This window comes from Coregonus clupeaformis, chromosome 33 (assembly GCF_020615455.1).
Source record: "Coregonus clupeaformis isolate EN_2021a chromosome 33, ASM2061545v1, whole genome shotgun sequence".
In the NCBI taxonomy this organism is placed as follows: Eukaryota; Metazoa; Chordata; class Actinopteri; order Salmoniformes; family Salmonidae; genus Coregonus; species Coregonus clupeaformis.
This window is the reverse complement of record NC_059224.1, coordinates 33,512,158-33,535,771: the sequence shown is the minus strand read 5'-3', so window position 1 is coordinate 33,535,771 and position 23,614 is coordinate 33,512,158. Positions and strand designations below refer to the sequence as shown.

At 42.9% G+C, this 23,614-nt stretch overlaps 1 protein-coding gene and 2 pseudogenes across 1 annotated transcript; all 3 read left to right on the top strand.

Annotated features, from left to right (window-relative positions):
- The first annotated feature begins 1,737 nt into the window (after nucleotides 1-1,737).
- Nucleotides 1,738-10,046, top strand: LOC121549175. Its single transcript, XM_041861041.1, has 7 exons — nucleotides 1,738-1,743; nucleotides 3,854-4,014; nucleotides 7,393-7,495; nucleotides 7,935-8,120; nucleotides 8,357-8,613; nucleotides 8,787-9,833; nucleotides 9,929-10,046. Exons 1-7 carry the CDS (start codon nucleotides 1,738-1,740, stop codon nucleotides 10,044-10,046), a joined length of 1,878 nt encoding a protein of 625 aa, XP_041716975.1.
- Nucleotides 10,047-10,214: 168 nt separating this feature from the next.
- Nucleotides 10,215-16,476, top strand: LOC121549035 (annotated as a pseudogene).
- Nucleotides 16,477-16,809: 333 nt separating this feature from the next.
- On the top strand, nucleotides 16,810-22,914 carry LOC121549174 (annotated as a pseudogene).
- The last annotated feature ends 700 nt before the right edge of the window (nucleotides 22,915-23,614 follow it).

Here is a 23,614-nt window from a genome sequence, read left to right as displayed (position 1 = left end):
GACTCAATGTCTACGAACATACTAATGAGTACATTAGTATGTTCGTAGGTTTAGTCATTTTTGAAAAGGGTGCAGTGAATCTTCAGGTCAGTTTGCCATCCTCATTTATCATGGCCACAGACAAGTGGTGCTCATTACAATTACACATCTGGGGAGGGTTTTGATGTGCCCCATCTGTACTGTTAGAAAGAGTTTGATTTTGACTTGTTGTCATTATCTTGTTGTCATTAATTAATGTTGATGAAAATGTAACATGCATTTCTCACCTGATCTGGGCGGCAGGTAGCTTAGTGGTTAAGAGCGTTGTGCCAGTAACCGAAAGTCGCTGGTTCTAATCCCCGAGCCGACTAGGTGAAAAATCTGCCGATGTGCCCTTGAGCAAGGCACTTAACCCTTATTACTCCTGTAAGTCGCTCTGGATAAGAGCGTCTGCTAAATGACTAATTATTATTTATTATTATCTAGCTGCATAGGAGGACACTGTATACATGATTAAACCGAAAAATAAAATAAAGATGTTCTGAAACTATTGTTGAAACAGCTGGTACCATCAAAGTCTTATGTTGCTCCCTTCAAGGTAAGATGGTTTCACTGACTATGATTTCACCTTTCATATGTAGCATGAAGCTAGTATGTGTGTGGGGCTAATCATCCTTTTAAAACCAACAGAGTTTTGCTGAGAGAAGTCTTCGAACTTTCCAACTACATTGATAGAAGCCAGTTGACTGCGTCTCTAGGAGGCTACCTGGTTTACTGTCATCTGAGTTGTGTGACATTTATCAGGGTATGTCTTTTACAATAATTTACATGGAATGTATTGTCATGTTAATTGTATTGTCATTTCAACCGGTGTTATTTTACTTATTGGTCAAGTGAAATGTTATGCCAGTTGTAAAATGCTTATTGTGGCCATTAATTTTCATATAATGTCACCATAATTCATTTTCTCATGCCAGTTCTTGCAAAGAATTCCATGGATTACTATTGTCACTACTCGTTCTCTAAAATGAAGTAACCTGGACTTTTCTCATAAATGTTATGCAATACAAGACTACTCTTGTCAAGAGTGTAATGTTTGGTCTTAAAAGGGCGGTCTTGTTTACCGCAGCAAGCTTTGGTTGGTAGATTATCTGGAGGTTTTATGATCAGTCATAACTCTACTAATAGCAGCATTGTCCTCGTCTCCTCATCAGTGGGCGATGGACGACCTCACTGGGGGCTCCTATCCTCTGTTATTGATTTTCTGCCTACCTTGAGGATGAAATGACTAGAGGGAGACAGAGAGAACTCTGCTTTCAATCCAAGCTATATTCCTCCCAAGTGAACAACGATCATGGGATGTTCCACCTCCAAGCACGAGAGAATTTCGACACCCACATCTCAGATTGTGCTGAAATTGTTTCTGTTGTTGGAAACCGATAAGAGTAGCATTTCTGAAACATTATTTTGTTGAAATATCATTTGATCTTTGAGAAATTAAGCTAATTGATTGCACCCATTATTCTTCCTAACAATGACTAAGACCTGAGGAATCTAATAAAATGACCAAAAGCCACCCATGGACCCCCCGCCCCCCCGGTATCAGTTCTGTCTGACAAGTAGTATGGCGCTGCGGCTTGGAGTAGTGCTTCTTCATCCTTTGTAATGTATTCCCTGTGAATCTGGTGACGTTTTTCCCCCCAGGATCAGAGAAATTTGCCATTTTTAAGTTGCTTGCATTACTTACCATAAATTAGTATGAAGGTACTAGGTTTTGCCCACTATATGCCACTGTTCCTCCTACTGCCACACCCTTTAATCAAATTTGATGGTCTCTTGTGTTTGATTAAATGGATCACAACATTTTCTTTGCATCTTTGGGTAGAAAACTCACTAGCTTTTGCTCTTGATAAAATAAATTGTGTGGTCATCCTCACAATTCAAGTCCTCCATGAAAGCATTAACGGCAATGTAACGCGTTAACATTGACAGCCCTAATATTTATTGAATACACTATTTATAGAAAAGTATGTGGATTCGGTTATTTTAGCCTCACCCATTGCTGACCGGTGAATAAAATCAAGGACGCAGCCATGCAATCTCCATAGCCCAACATTAGCTGTAGAATGGCCTTACTGAAGAGCTCAGTGACTCATCGTGGCACCGTCATAGGATGCCACCTTTCCAAAAAGTCAGTGTCAAAGCTCACAGAACGGGACCGGCGAGTGCTCTAGCGCGTAAATATCATTTGTCCTCAGTTGCAACACTCACTACTGAGTTCCAAACTGCCTCTGGAAGCAACGTCAGCACAATAACTGTTTGTCAGGAGCTTCATGAAATGGGTTTCCATGGCCTAAGATCACCATGCGCAATGCCAAGCGTCAGCTGGAGTGGTGTAAAGCTCGCTGCCATTTAACTCTGGAGCAGTGAAAACACGTTCTCTGGAATGATGACTCATGCTTCACCATCTGGCAGTCCGACGGATGAATCTGGGTTTGGTGGATGCCAGGAGAACGCTACCTGCCCCAACGCATAGTGCTGTAACGTTTTTGGTGGAGGAGGAATAATGGTCTGGGGCTGTTTTCGTGGTTTGGCTAGGCCCCTTAGTTCCAGTGAAGGGAAACCGTAACGCTACAGCATACAATGGTATTCTAGACGATTCTGTGCTTCCAACTTTGTGGCAACAGTTTGGGGAAGGCCCTTTCCTGTTTCAGCATGACAATGCCCCCGTGCACAAAGCAAGGTCCATACAGAAATTATTTGTCGAGATTGGTGTGGAAGAACTTAGTTTCTGTAGTTAAAAACAGATAATATTTCAGAACAATCTGTGATGGTGGGTATCATTGCTTGCCGAAATGACATGGAAAGATTCCCATGGTAGATTCAGTTAATCGATCTGGAGAGAGGATTGTGCAGTCAGTGGCCTTTTCTTATTTGGGCAAAAGTGGTCGAGGAGATGTCAATTCGTAAGTAGGCGAACGGTAGAGTGTCCTCCCCTCCTCGATAGCCACCTTTCATCGAGGATAGTCATGTGTATCCTACCTGAGTCCTTCGTGGAAGAGTTTTGAAATCTGCCACACCCCCTTTCAATCTGCTTTTGTTTTGTCTGAGGAGAAAAGCATGTAGACTTTTAAAACGATAAGTAGCTAATTGTTTTTATCTATAAAATGTCTTGCACAACTAACTTCATTTATGACTTTACACTTATTTTGGGATCCATCCCCTGTAAACGGCATTTGTCTGACGCGCGAGTGAAGGTGTCTCATTTCATATAAGTGCATTTTCGTCCACGTTTCCTCTCCTCGATTTACCTTTTTCAAAAGGAGACCAGACAGGAGTTGAGCAAGTCAATTGAGAAAAGGCCAGTGATTCCACTGTCATCCGTGGGGAGATCTTTCATTCGTGATTCCATTCATGCGTTTCAGTGATGCATCCCCCGAGCCATTGTTTGTCACCTTGGTGACGCTTGTACAATTACAGACTGCAATCAGCTGACCTCATTACCAAGTGAAAGGCGGCCCCTTCTCTCACCATTTGATCATATTCACTCATGTTTGACTGGGCATTCATCCATGTTGACAGGATTCATTAGTACTGTGAGGGCAGTCTGTTTTGGGACGCTATAATGAATGTTTTCGCATACCATACTGCGCTGTAACAGTAACTAAAATTCACATTCTAGGCAAAACAATCTCCCGTAAGTTATCAAACTTAATTGGTTTGATATGGTTGTATATTTGGGTTGTATTCGCGTAATTGGTTTGTGGTTGTACAACTTCTACAAGCATATGCATAATGCTTTTCTGATGCGACAGGACTGACTTTACCTACTTTGTAATCACTCTAACATCTCTTCTTGGACTTGTTTATGCAGGAGATTGATGCCTTTGTCCAGGAGTTTCTCTCCGTGGTCCAGAGGCTCCCATCCTGTATTTCCACACTGCAGATTCTCTCCAGACAGCCTGTGCCCTCTGCCTTCACCGAACGGAATTACTTCTGTTACAGCAACGAAGCCAAGTTCCAACTGCTGCGGAGGTAAGAGTCTCTCTTTCAGTTGGACATAACAAAGGCCTACTTTGGTTAGTACAGGTAAGCTGAGTTGATCTGCACCTATAGCTACTGCTCACTTCCTACTGTAACAGTGCTTTTAAGGTCTTAAGTGCGTCGAGGCATGTCGATACTGATCGGATTGAAAGAAATGATCAGTATTCTCCCTTTCCAATCTTACCTTAACATCAAATTATTCCACAATACTGACGGATATGCTCCTAGAGATATTATCACCTACAGTGCATTCGGGAAGTATTCAGACCCCTTGACTTTTTCCACATTTTGCTACGTTACAGCCTTATTCTAAAATGGATTAAATCATTTTTTTTCAATCTACACTAACACATAATGACAAAGCAAAAACAGGTTTTTAGACATTTTTGCAAATGTATTAAAAATTAAAAACGAATACATTTACATCAGTATTCAGACCCTTTACTCAGTACTTTGTTGAAGCACCTTTGGCAGCGATTACAGCCTCAAGTCTTCTTGGGTATGACGCTACAAGCTTGGCACACCTGTATTTGGGGAGTTTCTCCCATGCTTATCTGCAGATTCTCTCAAGCTCTGTCAGGTTGGATGGGGAGCGTCGCTGCACAGCTATTTTCATGTCTCTCCAGAGATGTTCGATCGGGTTCAAGTCCGGGCTCTAGCTGGGCCACTCCAGGATATTCAGAGACTTGTCCCGAAGCCACTCCTGCGTTGTCTTGGCTGTGTGCTTAGGGTCGTTGTCCTGTTGGAAGGTGAACCTTCGCCCCAGTCTGAGGATCTCTCTATACTTTGCTTCTTTTATCTTTGCCTCGATCCTGACTAGTCTCCCAGTCCCTGCCGCTGAAAAACATCCCACAGCATGATGCTGCCACCACCATGCTTCACCGTAGGGATGGTGCCAGGTTTCCTCCAGACGTGACGCTTGGCATTCAGGCCAAAGAGTTCAATCTTGGTTTCATCAGACCAGAGAATCTTGTTTCTCATGGTCTGAGAGTCCTTTAGGTGCCTTTTGCGGGTTGTCATGTGCCTTTTACTGAGGAATGGCTTCCGTCTGGCCACTCTACCATAAAGACCTGATTGGTGGAGTGCTGCAGAGATGGGAGAACCTTCCAGAAGGACAACCATCTCCACAGAGGAACTCTGGAGCTCTGTCAGTGACTATCGGGTTCTTGGTCACCTCCCTGACCAAGGCCCTTCTCCCCCATTTGCTCCGTTTGGCTGGGCGGACAGCTCTAGGAAGAGTCGTGGTGGTTCTAAACTTCTTCCATTTTAAGAATGATGGATGCCACTGTGTTCTTGGGAACCTTCAATGCTGCAGACATTTTATTTTTTGGTACCCTTCCCCAGATCTGTGCCCCGACACAATCCTGTCTCTGAGCTCTACGGACAAATCCTTCGACCTCATGGCTTGGTTTCTGCTCTGACATTCACTGTAAACTGTGGGACCTTTATATAGACAGGTTTGTGCCTTTTCAAATCATGTCCAATCAATTGAATTTATCACAGGTGGACTCCAATCAATTTGTAGAAACATCAAGGATGATCAATGGAAACAGGATGCACCTGAGCTCAATTTCGAGTCTCATAGCAAAGGGTCTGAATACTTATGTAAATTTGCATTATGGGGTATTGTGTGTAGATTGATGAGGGAATAACATTTATTGAATCCATTTTAGAATAAGGCTATAATGTAACAATGTGGAAAAAGTAAAGGGGTCGGAATACTTTCCGAATGCACTGTATGGCTACAAATATTGAGGTGGCTTTATTCTAATGCTTACTCTATAATAATGCACCAAATCAAGACTTGGCACATTGCGGACATGTTACACATGAAATTGGCTATATCGAGGCAAACATTTCAGATGGTAGCATACAAATAGCTAAGTAAAACTCAATTGAATTAACATGACATTTATTTTCAATATAATTCAAATATATAGGTCTATGTAGCCTATACTATATTTATATTTTAATACAATCATCTCCGGTTTCATTAGAAGGGTCTTTATCCTTTGCCATGTTATGCAAACAAATGGGCAACTTTGTATTTGTAGTCACTGTCACATTTTGTTCTGAAGTTATCGGCGGTCACAGAAAGACCGATAGACATCTTGATTTTGTGTTTAGTGGAGATCTCCTGTGTATAAAGTGACATGGAAGGGCAAAAAAAGCATCTAACGATGTACTTAGCTCTTCTATGACTGGTCTGAGGCAGTCGTTAAATAACAAGCGTTTTCAAGAGAAACTTCGGTAACGATGGTTTTGGGAAACAGCTCTGAGATTTAACGATTCTCCTATGACTGTTCTAACGATTAATATAAACAAAAATATAAATGCGACATGCAACAATTTAAGATTTTAGTGAGTTACAGTTCATATAAGGAAATCGGTCAATTGAAATACATTTATTAGGCCCTAATCTATGGATTTCACATGACTGGGAATACAGATATGCATCTGTTGGTCACAGATACCTTTAAAAAAAGATGGGCCTCACAATGGGCCTCAGGATCTCATCACGGTATCTCTGTGCATTCAAATTGCCATCGATAAAATGCAATTGTGTTCATTTTCCTTAGCTTATGCCTGCCCATACCATAACCCCACCGCCACCATGGGGCACTCTGTTCACAACGTTGACATCAGCAAACCGCTTGCCCACACTACGCCATACACATGGTCTGCGGTTGTGAGGCCGGTTGGACGTACTGCCAAATTCTCTAATAATACGTTGGAGGCGGCTTATGGTAGAGAAATTAACATTCACTGGCAACAGCTCTGGTGGACATTCCTGCAGTCAGCATGCCAATTGCATGCTCCCTCAAAACTTGAGGCATCTGTGGCATTATGTTGTGTGACAAAACTGCACAATTTAGTGGCCCTTTATTGCCCCAATCATCATGCTGTTTAATCAGCTTCTTGCTATGCCACACCTGTCAGGTGGATGGATTATCTTGGGAAAGGAGAAATGCTCACTAACAGGGATGTAAACAAATTTGTGCACACAATTTGAGAGAAATAAGCTTTTTGTGCATATGGAACATTTCTGGGATCTTCTGCGATGAAACATGGGACCAACACTTTACATGTTGCGTTTTATATTTTTCTTCAGTGTAGCTTTTGGGAAACCGGGCCCAGGTAGAGACTGCTTAGCCAGTAAATCTAGACCTGTCATTTAGAGGGAGGAGTATGGTGTGAGTTAAAATGTAATGTTGAGGAGAAGACTTACACGTTACACAGGAAATTACTAACTTTTTATGCAAAGCTGTCAATGGATACATATTATGCTGTTCTATTTCAAGGTTCATCATAGTAATCTGCTACAATAAGTATTTTCCACGGTTGAAGGTCTCTTGTCTTTGTTGAAAGGATAACAGCGGCTGCTGAAAAAATAGAGTTGCTGTGGCAACAGGCCTTTTCTAAGGCCCATCTCCAGGTGCAGGTCTTCCAGCTGCGTGATGAGGCACAGCAGGTGGGTTATAATACATAACAATTACTCCAGGGTTGTGTTCATTGGGGCACGCAACAGAAAACATTTTAGTAAAAATATTCTTAAGTCCTCCCTGTTTAAGTCAGTTTTCTTCCATTTGGTGCCTAATGAACACGGCCCAACTGTCATGCCTTGTTGATTATTTTGGTTCATTTACCTCCACTTGCAGATAACTGAACAGATTAAAAGCCTTCAAAAAGATAAGCTCCAGCCTTACAGAATAGAGATCGCTAAAGAAGCGAGGAAGGCTGAGATGTTAAAATCTGAATTTGAGGCATCCATCTATACACCTGCGATTGTAAATATAGGATACTCTGATATTAACCTCCTAAGATGGGTGCATTGAAGTATTAAAGCTTCTGTATGGATCCTGAACAACACAGTGGGGTTGTGTTAACATGTGTTCTCCCCCTGCTACCAGGCTTTAGTCCGCAGTGCTGAGAATGTGATCCAAACGTTAGCTGAGACTCTGCCCCCTGGTGATGCCCAGACCAGGGAAGAGTGGGTGCAGGATCTGGACAGACTGAAGGAGAACTTCCACTCTGCTGTAGAGCTTCCGCGGCAGACCCTCGGAGCAGTCGCCGACTACTACCACTACTACAACAAAGTAGGTATCCTCTTGGACTGACCTTTTATGACTTCTGAGAGTGTATGCTAACTTATACATGTTTATATAATACTGAAGTGGTGATGCAATTGAAATTGACAACAAATAGGAAGATTATTGAAATGACATTACGTTTGACATTTCTATCTCCTCGTGACATGCATGTGGCTTGTAATGTGGTTATACATTGTCTATTTAATCTAATGTCATGTACTCAATTTCTTTCATCTCAACAGGCCAATAGCTGGTACCGCATCGTCCTGTGTGAGACTTTTCTCCAAGACCTTCTGTGGGGTTTGAACTGCGACAGCCTCCCCAAACAGTGCCACCCGCTGGAGATGCATGGCCCTGTCCCTGTGTGGAGGCAGGCGGTCTGTGACCTCCTGAGAAAGAAACCCTCCCCAGACATTGAGGAGCTGGCCCAGCTGGCTCACCTGGCCAATGTCATCCCTGATGCCCAGCTCCAGCAGATGGGCAAACAGCTGTCACATGGGTGAGAAACTCCAGCTTGTGTGTCAGAACTTCTGTTGCATAATCATGTTTAAATGCTTTAGGAGGGTATTAACTAGTTAAAACTTCCATAGCCATTTGTCTGGCAACTTGTAAGGCAGTATTTGCATTGAATACGTGTTCACAGCCAAGTTGACCCTGCCACCTTCTCTCCAGGTGCATGACCCTGCGTAAACTCCTGACCTCTCCAGGAGCAGTACCTATCAACGACTTCCAGTTGGCACTGCAGTGGCAGTATGAGTTTCTGAGAGCCCGCCACAGGAAAGGGCCTGGGCCACACACTAACCTGGCTGTGGGCGGAGGAGGCCCCGAGGCCATTCACAACGGTCCAGACAGGGCATTATGTAGTCTCCTTAGAACCTCTGGTTCCAGATCAGACCACCACACAGACAACCTGCACAGCCATGGCTCCCTCTCCAACCTCAAGCACCATCAAGCCCCTCTAGGTACGTCCCCCTCCAGTGCCATCTCTGGGGCTTTGTCTGCTGTGGGGAAGCCTCCCTCTCTCAGATCCATTGACTCTGGCTTTGATGGAGCAGGAAGCAGCCATGTGGAGACTGGGGCAGGGACGGAGGGATGGGAAGGGATGTCCAGGGTACCAGGAACCAGAGACTCCTTCAGGCCCATCACCAGGCAGCCCCAGATCCACGAGGAGAACATCTCCAGCGTGTCTGACTCGGAGGACCGCAGGCAGGAGTTTGACTTTGGCTCTGTGGGAAACACCTCCAGGGCCAGCATTCAGATTATCCCTAAAATAACGGTGGACTCGCTAAATTTTGTGATCAAGCTGAAGCGGTCGGCTACCCTGCCCCAGAACCCCTGGCTCAGTCTGCCTGTGGATGACCTGGAGAACTCTTACACGGTCACCATCACCCAGAACCCATCACCACGTCAGCGGGACATCAAGAGCCCAAACCCCTCCGAGTGCTCCCACCACACCGACCAATTATCCAATTGGTCTCGAGACCAGCCCACACAGACTGAGGTACACACCAGTCCTCAGAGCAGAGGAGCACAGCCCAGGGACAGTATCCTACAGGCACAGGACAGCTTTAAGGAGTCGGAACTGAGCCCCATTTGGAATGCCCTCTCCAGCACCATCACATATGCAAGAGACGGGCCCAACTACACTGCAGAGAGCATTCCCACTCTTCTCTGGGATATGTATGACTTCCATAACTCCAAACAGGACACCTGTGAAAGGTAATGACACATTTATGCTCTTGTCTCCTGACATGGTCCAAATAGCCGCTAATTGTGCCTAGCACTCATATTGTTGCTGTTTAATCTGTTTGCAGGATTACAAGCTCCATGACTGAAGTCTCGTTAAATGACTGGGACCTAAAGGAACAGGAGGGTCTCAGGAAGGTGGCAGAGATCCTGGACCAGGCAGCTGTAATACTGGAGGCAGGTTGACTCAAACGTTCAATGGATTGTTTTCATGCCAAAGCAGTAAATAGTTCGGAGCTTTAGATTTGCACATTACCGAGATTGGTAATAGTGACCTAAATCACAGTTGGCATAGGCCGATAGCTTACATTTGTAAACACTTCTCTAACTTTTTGTGTTTTTGTACAGGCGGAAGAGAATGTGATGGCACAGGAGCAGATGTTGGATATTCTTCTGAAGACTGAGAGCACGAGCAAACCGTGGGCATCATGGGGCAGTGAGGAGCAGATAAGTTTGGTAGGTCATGATGATATACAGTGCCTTCAGAAAGTATTCACACCCCTTGACTTTTTCCCCCCAAAAATTGTTACAGCCTGAATTTAAAATGGATTACATTTTTGTCACTGGCCTACACACAATACCCCATAATATCAAAGTGGAATTATGTTTTTTTTTTTTTATGTTTACAAATAATTAAAAATGAAATGCCTTGAGTCAATAAGTATTCAACCCCTTTGTTATGGCAAGCCTAAATAAGTTCAGGATAAATAAAAGTGCTTAACAAGTCACAGAATAAGTTGCAGGGACTCACTCTGTGTGCAATAAGTGTTTAACATGATTTCTGAATGACTTCCTCATCTCTGTACCCCACATATACAATTATTTGTAAGGTCCCTCAGTCAAGCAGTGAATTTAAACCACAAAGACCAGGGAGGTTTTCCAATACCTCGCAAACAAGGGCACCTATTGGTAAAAATTAAAAAAGCAGACATGAAATATCCCTTTGAGCATGGTGAAGTTATTAATTACACTTTGGATGGTGTATCAATACACCCAGTCACTACAAAGATACAGGCGTCCTTCCTAACGCAGTTGCTGGTGAGGAAGGAAACCGCTTAGGGATTTCACCATGAAGTCAATGGTGACTTTAAAACAGTTACTTTAATGGCTGTGATAGGAGAAAACTGAGGATGGCTCAACAACATTGTAGTTACTCCACAATACAAACATAATTGACAGAGTGAAAAGGAAGCCTGTACAGAATGAAAAATATTCCAAAACATGCATCCTGTTTACAACACCGCACTAAAGTACAGTGGGGAAAAAAAGTATTTAGTCAGCCACCAATTGTGCAAGTTCTCCCACTTAAAAAGATGAGAGGCCTGTAATTTTCATCATAGGTACACGTCAACTATGACAGACAAAATGAGAGAATTTTTTTCCAGAAAATCACATTGTAGGATTTTTAATGAATTTATTTGCAAATTATGGTGGAAAATAAGTATTTGGTCAATAACAAAAGTTTCTCAATACTTTGTTATATACCCTTTGTTGGCAATGACACAGGTCAAACGTTTTCTGTAAGTCTTCACAAGGTTTTCACACACTGTTGCTGGTATTTTGGCCAAGAGGGTACAGATGAGGAATGCTAAGATTTCAGATTTGGGGAAATTGGAAATTGCACACCAGAGGCCTCCTTGACACCTGAAATGAGCGCAGAACATGGAGCGTTTGACCCGAGTGGTAACCCCCCAGTGCCTAAACCAAGAAAGGCATCACTTCCTGTGAATGACAAAGGGCAAGAACTCAATATCTCAACGGAAACCATGTATTTAACACACTGCCCTGATAGTGATTCAGACCCTGACCCTAGACTCGCACCACAAGTCATGCCAGAGTTCAATACTCATCCGAAGCCTAAAGAGCGAAGCCTCAAACCTCCAAACAGATCTCATAGTCCAGATGTGAATGAGCACAGCAATAACAACAACAACAACAACAACAAACCCCTCGCAGCTCCACAGGCATCCTTATGCAATAACCCTTTGGGGTCCCATGAACAGTCCACGCTAGACAATTCCTCTGTGGAATCAACATTAACACCTGTTGACTCTCTGCCGGTGTTCAGATAGAAATCCAGACAGAAATCCGCCTCTCCCAGTAATCTGAGGATGTTTCAGTAGTACATTCTGGGTTTAATTCTAAAGAGCTACCTCGTATGTCTGCTGAAGTAACATCTGGATCATGTGAACCAAGCAGAGCTGATGAGCGGAGAGAAGTAGAGATCCCTGATGGGTTTCAGAGGTGTATGACTACAAGGAGGTCCATCTCTAGGTCACCTGTCAATCAACCCAATGTCCAAATAACCGACGTAAGGCTTAGTAGTTGATGGGAAAGAAATGTACATTATTCACCATTGACCTGCTGAATATTATGCATTCTCTTTCAGTTAAATGGGAATTATTATATCTCGGCACTTTTATTTACAGATGACCAATTTCAAGACGCCAATAGTGCTGGACACAGGGTCTGGTTTGATGAAAGCAGGGTTTGCTGATCAGGACCTCCCAAATATCATTGGGCTGCCTAAATATGAGGTAATTGTATGAGCAAAGTATTTGGTGTTTGTACTCGGGTCATGTGGCTATTCATATGCTAGGCCGCCATCATACGTTTCCCTACATGGAGACTGGCTTTCTGATTTGCCTATTGTTTTGTCAATAGGAAATAATGAATGGCAACTTTGAATGGGAGACTTTCATTGGACATGAGGCTCAACACATGAGAAGGAGTCCTGGCACTGAAGTATCCCATGAAAAATGGAATTATACGCAACTGGGATGAAATGGAAAAGGTTTGTCTACTGTTGACAATTCTATCCCATGGATGTTCTGATGACATTGTAGAACCTGGTGGTTATAGGATATAAACTTCACTGGTCTCATTTCAGATTTGGCACCACACGTTCCAGCTGCTGCAGGTCCATCCAGATGATCACCCTGTCCTACTGACCGAAGCAGCCATGAACCCGCTGGCGAACCGCCAGCGCATGGTGGAACTCATGTTTGAGTGCTTCAACGTTCCCCTCACCTACGTGGCCATGCAGGCAAGGCTGGCACTCTACGCAACAGGGGGGTCCACAGGTAAACTAACTTTATCTACTCTGTTGATGTGAATAAATATACAGTAGATTCAGTTAATATATATGAATCCATCTAATCCAGTGAATATATTCCTGAGTAAAGGATTGCATGCGTTCACTCTTGTTTAAAGTTACAATCTAGGAGATTGCTATCAATCTAGGAGAGAAACAATGTATTTTTGCATTAATAATGGTTAAGATCGCTGATCATTGTAGCCTCTTTCTCCTACTAGGTGTAGTGTTTGACTCTGGGGATGGAGTGAGTCATAGTGTGCCAGTGTTTGACTCTGGGGATGGAGTGAGTCATAGTGTGCCAGTGTTTGACTCTGGGGATGGAGTGAGTCATATGTGCCAGTGTTTGACTCTGGGGATGGAGTGAGTCATAGTGTGCCAGTGTTTGACTCTGGGGATGGAGTGAGTCATAGTGTGCCAGTGTTTGACTCTGGGGATGGAGTGAGTCATAGTGTGCCAGTGTTTGACTCTGGGGATGGAGTGAGTCATAGTGTGCCAGTGTTTGACTCTGGGGATGGAGTGAGTCATAGTGTGCCAGTGTTTGAGGGATACTGTCTACCTCAGGCAGTGCAGCACTTCACCCTGGCTGGCCATGATGTTACAATGCACCTTAAAATGGTATTTGATACTTTTTTTTACAGGGACTCTGTCAAATATGCTCATTTGATCAATAAAACAATTAATTATATTCACTTTCTTTGTTTTGTGCTATCCTGTGTCCCAGCTTCTGCAGGAGCAGGGGGTGTGCATGCACACTTCTGCCGAGATGGAGATTGTGAGAGAGATAAAGGAGAAATGCTGCAGGGTCGCCCAGGACTATGAATCTGAGTTAACCTGTGGGCGGTCGGCTAGCAGAGAGATGTATTACACCATGCCTGATGGACAGGTCGTCTGCCTCAGCACAGAGTGGTTCAGGTAACCCTTTAACCGACCCCCTGTATCCCCACTTTAAAGAACACTCGCCCTAATGAGTGGTGACGATTAAGTGATCTGCTGCTATGTACTGAGGAAATTGAGACTAAGAACTGCAAGTGTTTAACTCCGCAAACGGTGCTGTTTAGGTTTCACTTTTGATTATGGTACTACCAAGTAAGCCATTGGATGGCCACCAGGGGTCAGCTATGATCTGTTAATCAGTGATGTCTTCCATCCACAGGGCTCCTGAGATACTGTTTAAGCCAGAGCTGATTGGACGAGACCATTACGGGATGCATGAGAGTATTTTCAAGTCAATCCTCCGTTCAGACATTGACCTCCGGCTGAGCTTTTTGGGGAACATTGTCCTATCAGGTACATAGTTTTGGTTTATTAGTTGCTGAATACTTATCCACCCATGTCTACTCTAAGACTGTGTCCCAAATGTCACCCTATTCCTATGAAGTGCACTACTTCCTGGTCAAAAGTAGCCATTTGGGACACAACCTAAAATGTCTTTCATTTTCTCTGTGAAGGTGGAAATACCCTGCTGGCTGGACTTCCTGAGCGGCTTCAGAGTGAAATTAGAACCATGGTGCCTACAGACTTTAGGGAGTGTGTGACCAGTCCTAAGGACAGAGATTTCTCTGTGTGGAGCGGAGGTGCAGTGTTGGCCAACTTGTCATCCTTTGCCTCTGCCTGGATCAGCCATGAGGAATATGGCCACCAGATCGTCTTCAGGAAGTGCTTCTGAGTTGGACTCATCTTCTGGACTGGAAGCTTCTGAAATGAATGGATACAAGTTTTCACACAAGTGCAATATAGCTCTACTACATCATGCATTACTTTTTTTGGGGTCGAGAGGACATTTCAGAACTGAAGCTTCCAATGCTCTATTACTTTGAGTGTGATTATAAAATGTTTCTACTGTTGCCAGACCGATCAGAATGTTTCCATTTCTGCTTCGTGGCATGAATCCTGACTCAAGACATTTGCATTCCTTAAATCATGCCTTTGTCAAAGATGTCCTGAGGATGTCCAAAGATTTACTTAGAATCCATTGATCAGGGTCTGGCCACATGTAAAGAAAGATGACTGATTTTTAGGTGATTCAGAACAGTTTGAACATATTTCTCCTCTGTGTGCCTCTCCTTTATTAGCTTTCTACATTTTATCTTGAAATAACTTAAACCTAAAATGTCCATGTTTATCTTTTCAGCGTTAACTTGGTGAAAGGTAGGTTACTGTAGTTTCCCCTCCAAGATTTGTAGCCAAATCAATGCAGGTGAAATGTTGAGTATGTACAGTATGTTGAAACTGCCACCACCCCTAAATGGTAGACTGAATGTTTTCATTTTACTTCTCCATTTGGGTTTTCCCTCTTGATTCTCCACAACCTAATTTTAATGATGCATGTCCCAAATTGAAGGCCTATAATGTAAGTCCTGAATTTGAGGCCATTATTGTGCTGAAAACACTGTTATATTGTGCATTGATCCTTTAAACCTACATTTTTGTTTGTGAAGGGGCCCTTGATTCAATTCTTAACGTAACCTATTCTTGACTCGGGTACATGTTTCTTCACATTGTATTTATTTTCTTTTTTGACTTTGCATGTTTGTTCACAATATATAGAATTTTCTGACTTGAGTATTGATCAATCTTTCAACGTTTGATCAATCTTTCTGGTAAGTGCATGTTTTTCTACTGTAAAAGTATTTTTGGAAAAGTGTTTTGACAGCAAATACCTGAACTTGATGAGAACGTTGTATGTTGATTCATTGAGGCTATGACTTTACCATTTGATGGTTGCCTTTCACTCTTCCTAAAAATAGACTATTCCTATGGATACTATGGACAAGCAATTGGCCTTATTAGTTTAAAGACCTTGCAGCATTTTGATAAACCTGAATATCAACCCCATGTTTTATTGACAGTAGACCTACTTAGTGTATGATTTCATGTATTACTTAACCAGTCTTTGACGAACCATTTTTGCATGTGCTCGTCAGTGTGTTTTAAGAACTGCCATGTGTTTTTCTACTCTAAAGAAGTGGGGTTGCCATGTGATCTTAATCTCAGGTCCTAAGTGGAAGTCCGTAAGCAATCCCTGTGTGAAATGGAAAGGCCTTATCCAAGGGCTGAAATATGGAGACTGATGAATAGTCAGCTCATTGATGTTAGTTCTCGGTGGTCAGAGGTAAAGTTGAAGTCCCAGTCTCTCCTTTTCGAATTGTGCATTCATGCTCGAGTCTTGCTAACTTAATCTAGACCAAGTTGTGTATGTCATGTCTGTTTTTATAATAAATATTTTATCAGAATGTATCTGTTGCCATTACGTCTTGCATGACAATGTTCTGCAAAGTACATTTTTTAAATGTGCATTTAATGACATGGAATTAGTGAGAAGACTCATTCACCAGTCATATGTGCATCAATGCATTATGCTAGCTACTACTGTTACAATTTTGCAACTTTTACGTCCTGTGGCTCCTGCAGTGTTACATTGATTACCATGGCAACCAGCATTGAACCATGAGGACCCGGTGCAGCAGTGGTGTGCCAAGCTTGTGTCATACCCAAGGAGACTTGAGTCTGTAATCGATGCCAAAGGTGCTTCAACAAAGTACTGAGTAAAGGGTCTGAATACTTATGTAAATGTGATATTTCAGTTTTTGTATTTGTATAAACTAGTAAAGAAAATATAAAAAAAAACGTTTTTGATTTGTCATTATGGGGTATTGTGTGTAGATTGATGAGGGGGAAGAAACATTAAAAAAAAATCAATATTAGAATAAGGCTGTAACGTAAAAAATGTGGAAAAAGTAAAAGGGTCTGAATACTTTCTGAATGCACTGTAATTAGTAACGTGGCTAGCTAGTTACTAGCCTTGTGTGATAAAGGCAAGCAGTGACAGTGTTTAGCTACTTTGTCAAATCAATGTTTTTCCTATTCGGTAAAAGTGTTGTGTTGGATCCACAAAATCTATTCAATGTTAATCGGACTCTTACCCAGCAAGATGTTAGAACTTGTGGAAGTAAGTCTGTATTCTCACTCCATTTCATTATAACAACCAGGTTTGGCTGGTATCATGCTTGAGATCTTCGCGCAATGGGCTCATCAGTGTTGTTTTTCCTTTGCAGTTGTGTGTGGACAAGCTCATGGATCAGGGGAGCCCTGCCCTTGACACAATCAAGATTCAAGCTTACTTTGACATGAATTACACATCTCGACGTAAGTGGGGGCTTTAAAATGCTCAAAGGATGCATGAACCAATGTATCTAATAATGTATGACTCATATGGTCTACTAACTAAACCCTAACTGTGTTGAGACATAAGGCCATTGTCAAGTACCTTCTAAAGACATGGCATGTTGGTCTTGTACCCATTCATCAGTTTATCCTCAAAGGTCGTGTTTTGTGTCCCAGGTGAGTACCTTGAGGATCACCAGCGGGTACTTCAGTCAAGGCTAGGCCCAGTGAGTCGAGAAATCCCAGACAGCCGAGTGAAAACACGTGAGGATCTGGAGGGCCTTTACCATAAGATCGTCAGTAATGTTCTGCTGCGCTCAGGTCTGGTTTCCCCCACAGACATCACTACATTGCGAGAGGCTACAGGTACCCATAAGGACTATTTTATTCTCATTTTGTACCACTAAAGGGGCAATCCTTAGTTGCTACATCAATTTTTGGGACTTATAAATGAATTATATTTACCCATTGATTCTTGAAGAAAATCAATGCCCTATGAGCATAGTTAACTTGTCATACCCAATCAGAAACCAAAATATAAGCTTGTTTTACTTTAGTGTTTGTAAACAAAGTAAATTGAAACAAACACTATATAGCCTAAAAACATGATTAAAACTATAATGTTGATATCATGGATGGTCAGTCCTTGCACCCATAGCTCTGTCTATGAATTTGAGTGGTTACATTTCTCCAGCCCCATCCCTCAGCTTTTTACTGAAACAGAGGCGGGAAGTACATTTTGCTATTGTTTCAATTAAGGTATCCCTATTCACAAAGAAGGTAAAGGGCAAAATGGTAAGTTGTAATTACACTGGCCATGAAAGTGATGGTGTTTACAATGTGGGAATCATCCCATTTTCCACCATTTATCATTTTGTTCCTGTTTTGCTCATATCTGAATTACTGTGTGTGTTTTGCAGATGCCTTACAAAGCATCTTTCCCCAGTCGGAGCTGGGGACCTTCATGTCCCTCATAAAGAAGGTCAAGGAGCAACAGCTCAACAAGCTCAGCATGATTGTGACTGGCCTCTTCAACAAAGACAGCAGGAAAGGAGGAGAGGTCATCGATGACTGTGAGTTCCCAAACATCAAATTTGTGTTTTCTGATAGTGAATGGATATTCTTGTTAACTGAACTACAGAGCTCCATACTATTAATTGTCAATTTCCTATATAGTGCCAGCAATTCTGAATGAAGCCATTCCATCCACTAGTAAAGACATTGATTAGGAACTGGAGTTTGGTGTGGCAGTACACAACCCTGCTGGAGAGGCTCCTGGACCTGGAGGCTGAGACCAGAGACTGCTTTAACAGGCTCTATAACATACGACAACATGAAGCCTTCCTCAAAGTTATTTTGGTGAGTTGCAAGGGGATGGGCTTCATGAGATCAAGTCATTTCATTAAATTGTCCCATGAGTGTTTCTTCAAGAGTATTCTGTTTCATAAAGACAGTTTACCCATACTTCTGCTTCAGTTCTTCACCAGGCAGATGTCATTCTATGTGCAAAGCAAGTTGAATCCCTACAGACTGAACTAGCGACACGGAAGAAGCTTTTGAGGATCACCGTTCATTCGAAGACTGCAGTACCCACTGCACCGGGTTTTGTAAGTATCTTGCACATATACAGTACCAGTCAAAAGTTTGGACATCATGTAGTAACCAAAAAAGTGTTAAACAAATCAAAATATATTTTATGTTTGAGATTCTTCAAATAGCCACCCTTTGCCTTGATGACAGCTTTGCACACTCTTGGCATTATCTCAACCAGCTTCATGAGGTAGTCACCTGGAATGCATTTCAATTAACAGGTGTGCCTTGTTAAAAGTTAATTTGTGGAATTTCTTTCCTTCTTAATGCGTTTGAGCCAATCAGTTGTGTTGTGACAAGGTGGGGGGTATACAGAAGATGGATCTATTTGGTAAAATACCTAGTCCATATTATGGCAAGAACAGCTCAAATAAGCAAAGAGAAACGACAGTCCATCATTACTTTAAGACATGAAGGTCAGTCAATACGGAACATTTCAAGAACTTTGAAAGTTTCTTCAAGTGCAGTCGCAAAAACCATCAAGTGCTATGATGAAACTGGCTGTCATGAGGACCGCCACAGGAATGGAAGACCCAGAGTTACCTCTGCTGCAGAGGATAAGTTCATTAGAGTTACCAGCCTCAGAAATTGCAGCCAAAATAAATGCTTCACAGAGTTCAAGTCACAGACACATCTCAACATCAACTGTTCAGAGGGGACCGTGTGAATCAGGACTTCATGGTCGAATTGCTGCAAAGAAACCACTACTAAAGGACACCAATAAGAGGAATAGATCTGCTTGGGCCAAGAAACACGAGCAATGGACATTAGACCGGTGGAAATCTGTCCTTTGGTCTGATGAGTCCAAATTTGAGATTTTTGGTTCCAACCACCGTGGCTTTGTGAGACGCGGTGTGGGTGAACGGATGATCTTCGCATGTGTAGTTCCCACCGTAAAGCATGGAAGAGGAGGTGTTATGGTGTGGGGGTGCTCTGCTGGTGACACTGTCAGTGACAATTAACCAGCATGGCCACCACAGCATTCTGCAGCGATACGCCATCCCATCTGGTTTGGGCTTAGTGGGACTATCATTTGTTTTTCAACAGGACAATGACCCAACACACCTCCAGGCTGTGTAAGGGCTATTTTACCAAGAAGGAGAGTGATGGAGTGCTGCATCAGATGACCTGGCATCCACAATCCCCCGACCTCAACCCAATTGAGATGGTTTGGGATGAGTTGGACGGCAGAGGGAAGGAAAAGCAGCCAACAAGTGCTCAGCATATGTGGGAACTCCTTCAAGACTGTTGGAAAAGCATTCCAGGTGAAGCTGGTTGAGAGAATGCCAAGAGTGTGCAAAGCTGTCGTTAAGGCAAAGGGTGGCTATTTGAAGAATCTCAAATATAAAATGTATTTTGATTTGTTTAACACTATTTTGGTTACTACATGATTCCATATGTGTTATTTCATAGTTTTGATGTCTTCACTATTATTCTACAATGTTGAAAATAGTAAAAATAAAGAAAAACCCTTGAATGAGTAGGTGTGTCCAAACCTTTGACTGGTACTGTATATTCGGTTATATTTGAGTTACCGGGAGTGTAATAGGAATTTCCAAGTGAATAAAAGAGAAGTCGAAGATAAAGTCAATCTTAAATCCATTTGGTTTAATACAAGTTGCAACAGGGAGACATCTAGCATAGAAAATGTCTAACTGGCCTCTTGGAGACAGGCCCATTATATACTAATACAACAGTGAATAATCAGTGTGTCCTCAGTCCATGCACTTGGTCCTCCAGTCTGGCGTCAATCACTATCAACAGATATGAGAACAATCCATAACATTCAGCATCAGGTCTAGTAACCATCAACCCACACCTAAAATGTCACAAACAGAACAATGGAAAGCATGCGTATTACAGAAACTCCAAATAGTGATCAAATATACATTTGATCACGCTTAATAAAAATATGAACTTTAGTAATCTTAAATATTCCCATTACATGGTAGTTTCCCAGACACAGATTAAACCTAGTTCTACACTAAAAAGCACAGGAATCTCCATTGAAAGTGCTTTTTAGTCCAGGGCTTAACCTACAGTATGTCTGGGAAACCGGCCCTTAATGTCTAGGCCTCAACTCTCATACTATATGTCCTCTTCCAGCCCCATTTCACAGCTCTAGCAAAGTATTGGTCAGGTCTTCAGGATGAGATGGTGCTGTTGAGCATCCTCAGTAACATGATGGTGAACCTGCAGCCCTTCCAGGCTGCTTAGTCCCAGCTCTTCCCTGATGGTCAGTTGGAGGACATACTGGTGTCGGTGATCAAGACCGACGAGCAGAGAATGAAGGAGTCTTCAGGTAAGTACTGTGTTAACACCCTCACATTCACCAACAGTATAGGTCTGCGTTTCTTACATCTCTATCATAAGCTCAAAACCATATTGACCCCTTTGAGATCAAAACACAAAAGTAGCTCTTGCCTGAGACAACATCCAACTTTGACAAATTACCACTGCAATACAAGGGAATTTGTGGTTATACACCAGTGGAGGCTGCTGAGTGGAGGACGGCTCATAATAATGTCTGGAATGCAGTCAATGGAATGGTATCAAACACATTTCATGTGGTTGATACCATTCCATTGACTCCATTCCAGCCATTATTATGAGCCGTCCTCCCCTCAGCAGCCTCCACTGTTATACACTCGTGAAGAAGGATGGGCTTTTACTGCCAGGTGTGTAGATTTTTGGAGGTGGCATTTGTATATATTGTTACAATATTTAAAATATTCACAAGAAGTGACTATGTTTTTTCAGGCAACCCAAGCATAGCAGTCCTGAAACATAGTGAGAAATACTATGTTTTCAGCTCCAAGAAGGCAGCTTTAAGATTGGGATCCAACCAGATGAGTACATTGCCCGTGTGGCAGAGAAAGCAAAGTGGTCCCCTGAGCTTATCCAGCTCCTCCAACAGTTTGCCTGTGTCACTCCACACTCTGAGGTATGTTCACTTACAATATCATAATTCTTAAGTTGCATCTTCAGAACTTGCAGAGATATTCTTACCAACGGTGCACTGAAATTCTGTCTCTGCAGATCCGGTCAGGGGAGAGACAGTTGGTAAAACCCATCATGAAGTGTGACAGCAGCACTCAGATGGACACTCATTTGTTGGAAACTAACATTGTGAACTCATACGAGTGGAGTGAGTGGGAGCTGAGGAGAAAAGCAATCAAATTGGTCAGTGATTTCATTGACTCATTATTGAGTGTACTGTTATATTCTATCAGTGGTAGGGTTACCATGGTCTTCTTGCTTGGCTCTTTTTTATTCAAGAAGGTAAACATTTGAACAGTCTCTTATGTCCTGCCTTTTTTTCAGGCCAATCTTCGTAGTAAAGTGACCCCCTCAATGCAGACTAATCTAATTCACTTGAGGAGGAAGAATGTCACCCAAACCTACCTCCCCAAAGATGGTGCATGCCAGAGCAAGAGGAATGGCAAGAGCAATGTGTTCCTGGCTGGTCTTCAAGGAGGGAAAACCAACACTACACATATGATGAGAACAAACTTGACCAGATCAGTAGATTAATAACTGTTATGTCGTCTTTGTTTTTTTAAAAGAAATTGCGGCTCATTGGGCTGGGTGCTTACTGCCCACCAAAAACTGTTGTCAGTAAGACACACACATCATGTCATATTGTTTGCACTGAGGATAACAAAGAGGGTTACACTTGGTCAAAACAGTGTCTGCCAAAACTTTCCACCAACCGACTGTAGGAGTAGGCACATGCACATGACACAGCCTATGATGGGATGTAAAGTTCGCAGGGCATGACCTCCGACTTGAAAGCAAGTGCACCCAACATACCTTGCCATCCTGGGAACATTTTGCAGAGCTGTCACTAGCTAGCTAGCACAAGACCAGAACCAGGCAGACAGATGACAATGGTTTGAAGACTGGTTAGTTCCGAACTTATTCAGGGCCTTTGAGATTGATGACGAGGAGGAGACTTGGCTGATGACTGTGGCACGTTTTGTGAGCATGGAGAGGCTAGAGATAGCCAGACTAGTAAATTGGGCAAAGGAACAGAAGTTGGGTATTGGAAAAATGCCATCAGTGCGTGTTCTGCAAACAATCCAGCAGATGAAGGTGCGGCATGACCGTGGTGAACGGAGAGATGTGGGTATGGACAGTGAGGAACAAGGAGAAGAGCCGGATGCAGAGGGTAGATGTGTGTTGAAGAAGAATGGGGCCTAAGCACAACAAACCATACTCTGCTGTCTGATTTGATTTGATGGCTCTGAAATTTAACCTGACAAGAGTGAGGATGAATTACATGCGAGTCCGAGCCTCGCCTTGATGGTCATCCAAAGGATGATTCTGGGTCAGTGGGAGTTACATTTTTTTTGGAGAAAGTGGAACCATGCCTTTTAGCTGACCCATATGTAGTCACAGGCTGGGTAGAAAATAAATTGGGTACTGTTAAATTGGGGAAGGTAGCTCGAAGTGTGACGATTTTCTGTGTTTCTTCCCCCCTGAGAGAGCGGGCACTTCGTGTCACATGCCTCGGGGCAAGATATCTGACTTGCTTTGCTCTCCGGAGCAGGGTGCCCTGGAAAAGAGTGATTACTGGGGTGGTGTTAAGTGTTGAAGTGGAGCAACTGAAATGGAAGATTCCCTGTGTCTGTGACGCCCGCCGTTTGGTGCTACGCAGACCCGGTGGTGCGCGTAGTGAAACTGAGAAGCCACTGTCGGTCCGTTTGAGTTCTGAAGCAGTCTTTACCTGACAAAGTCATGTTAGGATATGTCAGTGATCCCATTAGAGCTTTTGTGCTGAACCCACTAAGCTGTTTTAGGTGCCAAGCTTATGGTCATGTTGCAGCAGTGTGTAGGAGGGAGATTCCGAGATGTGAGAAGTCTGCAGGAGGGCATGGAACAAAGGAATGTGTAGTATAGG

Excerpts from the sequence above, each read along its gene's own strand:
- LOC121549175 (XM_041861041.1), top strand. Across the intron at positions 8,614-8,786 it reads GGCAAACAGCTGTCACATGG|GTGCATGACCCTGCGTAAAC; the intron begins GTGAGAAACTCC and ends CCTTCTCTCCAG. Across the intron at positions 9,834-9,928 it reads AAACAGGACACCTGTGAAAG|GATTACAAGCTCCATGACTG; the intron begins GTAATGACACAT and ends ATCTGTTTGCAG.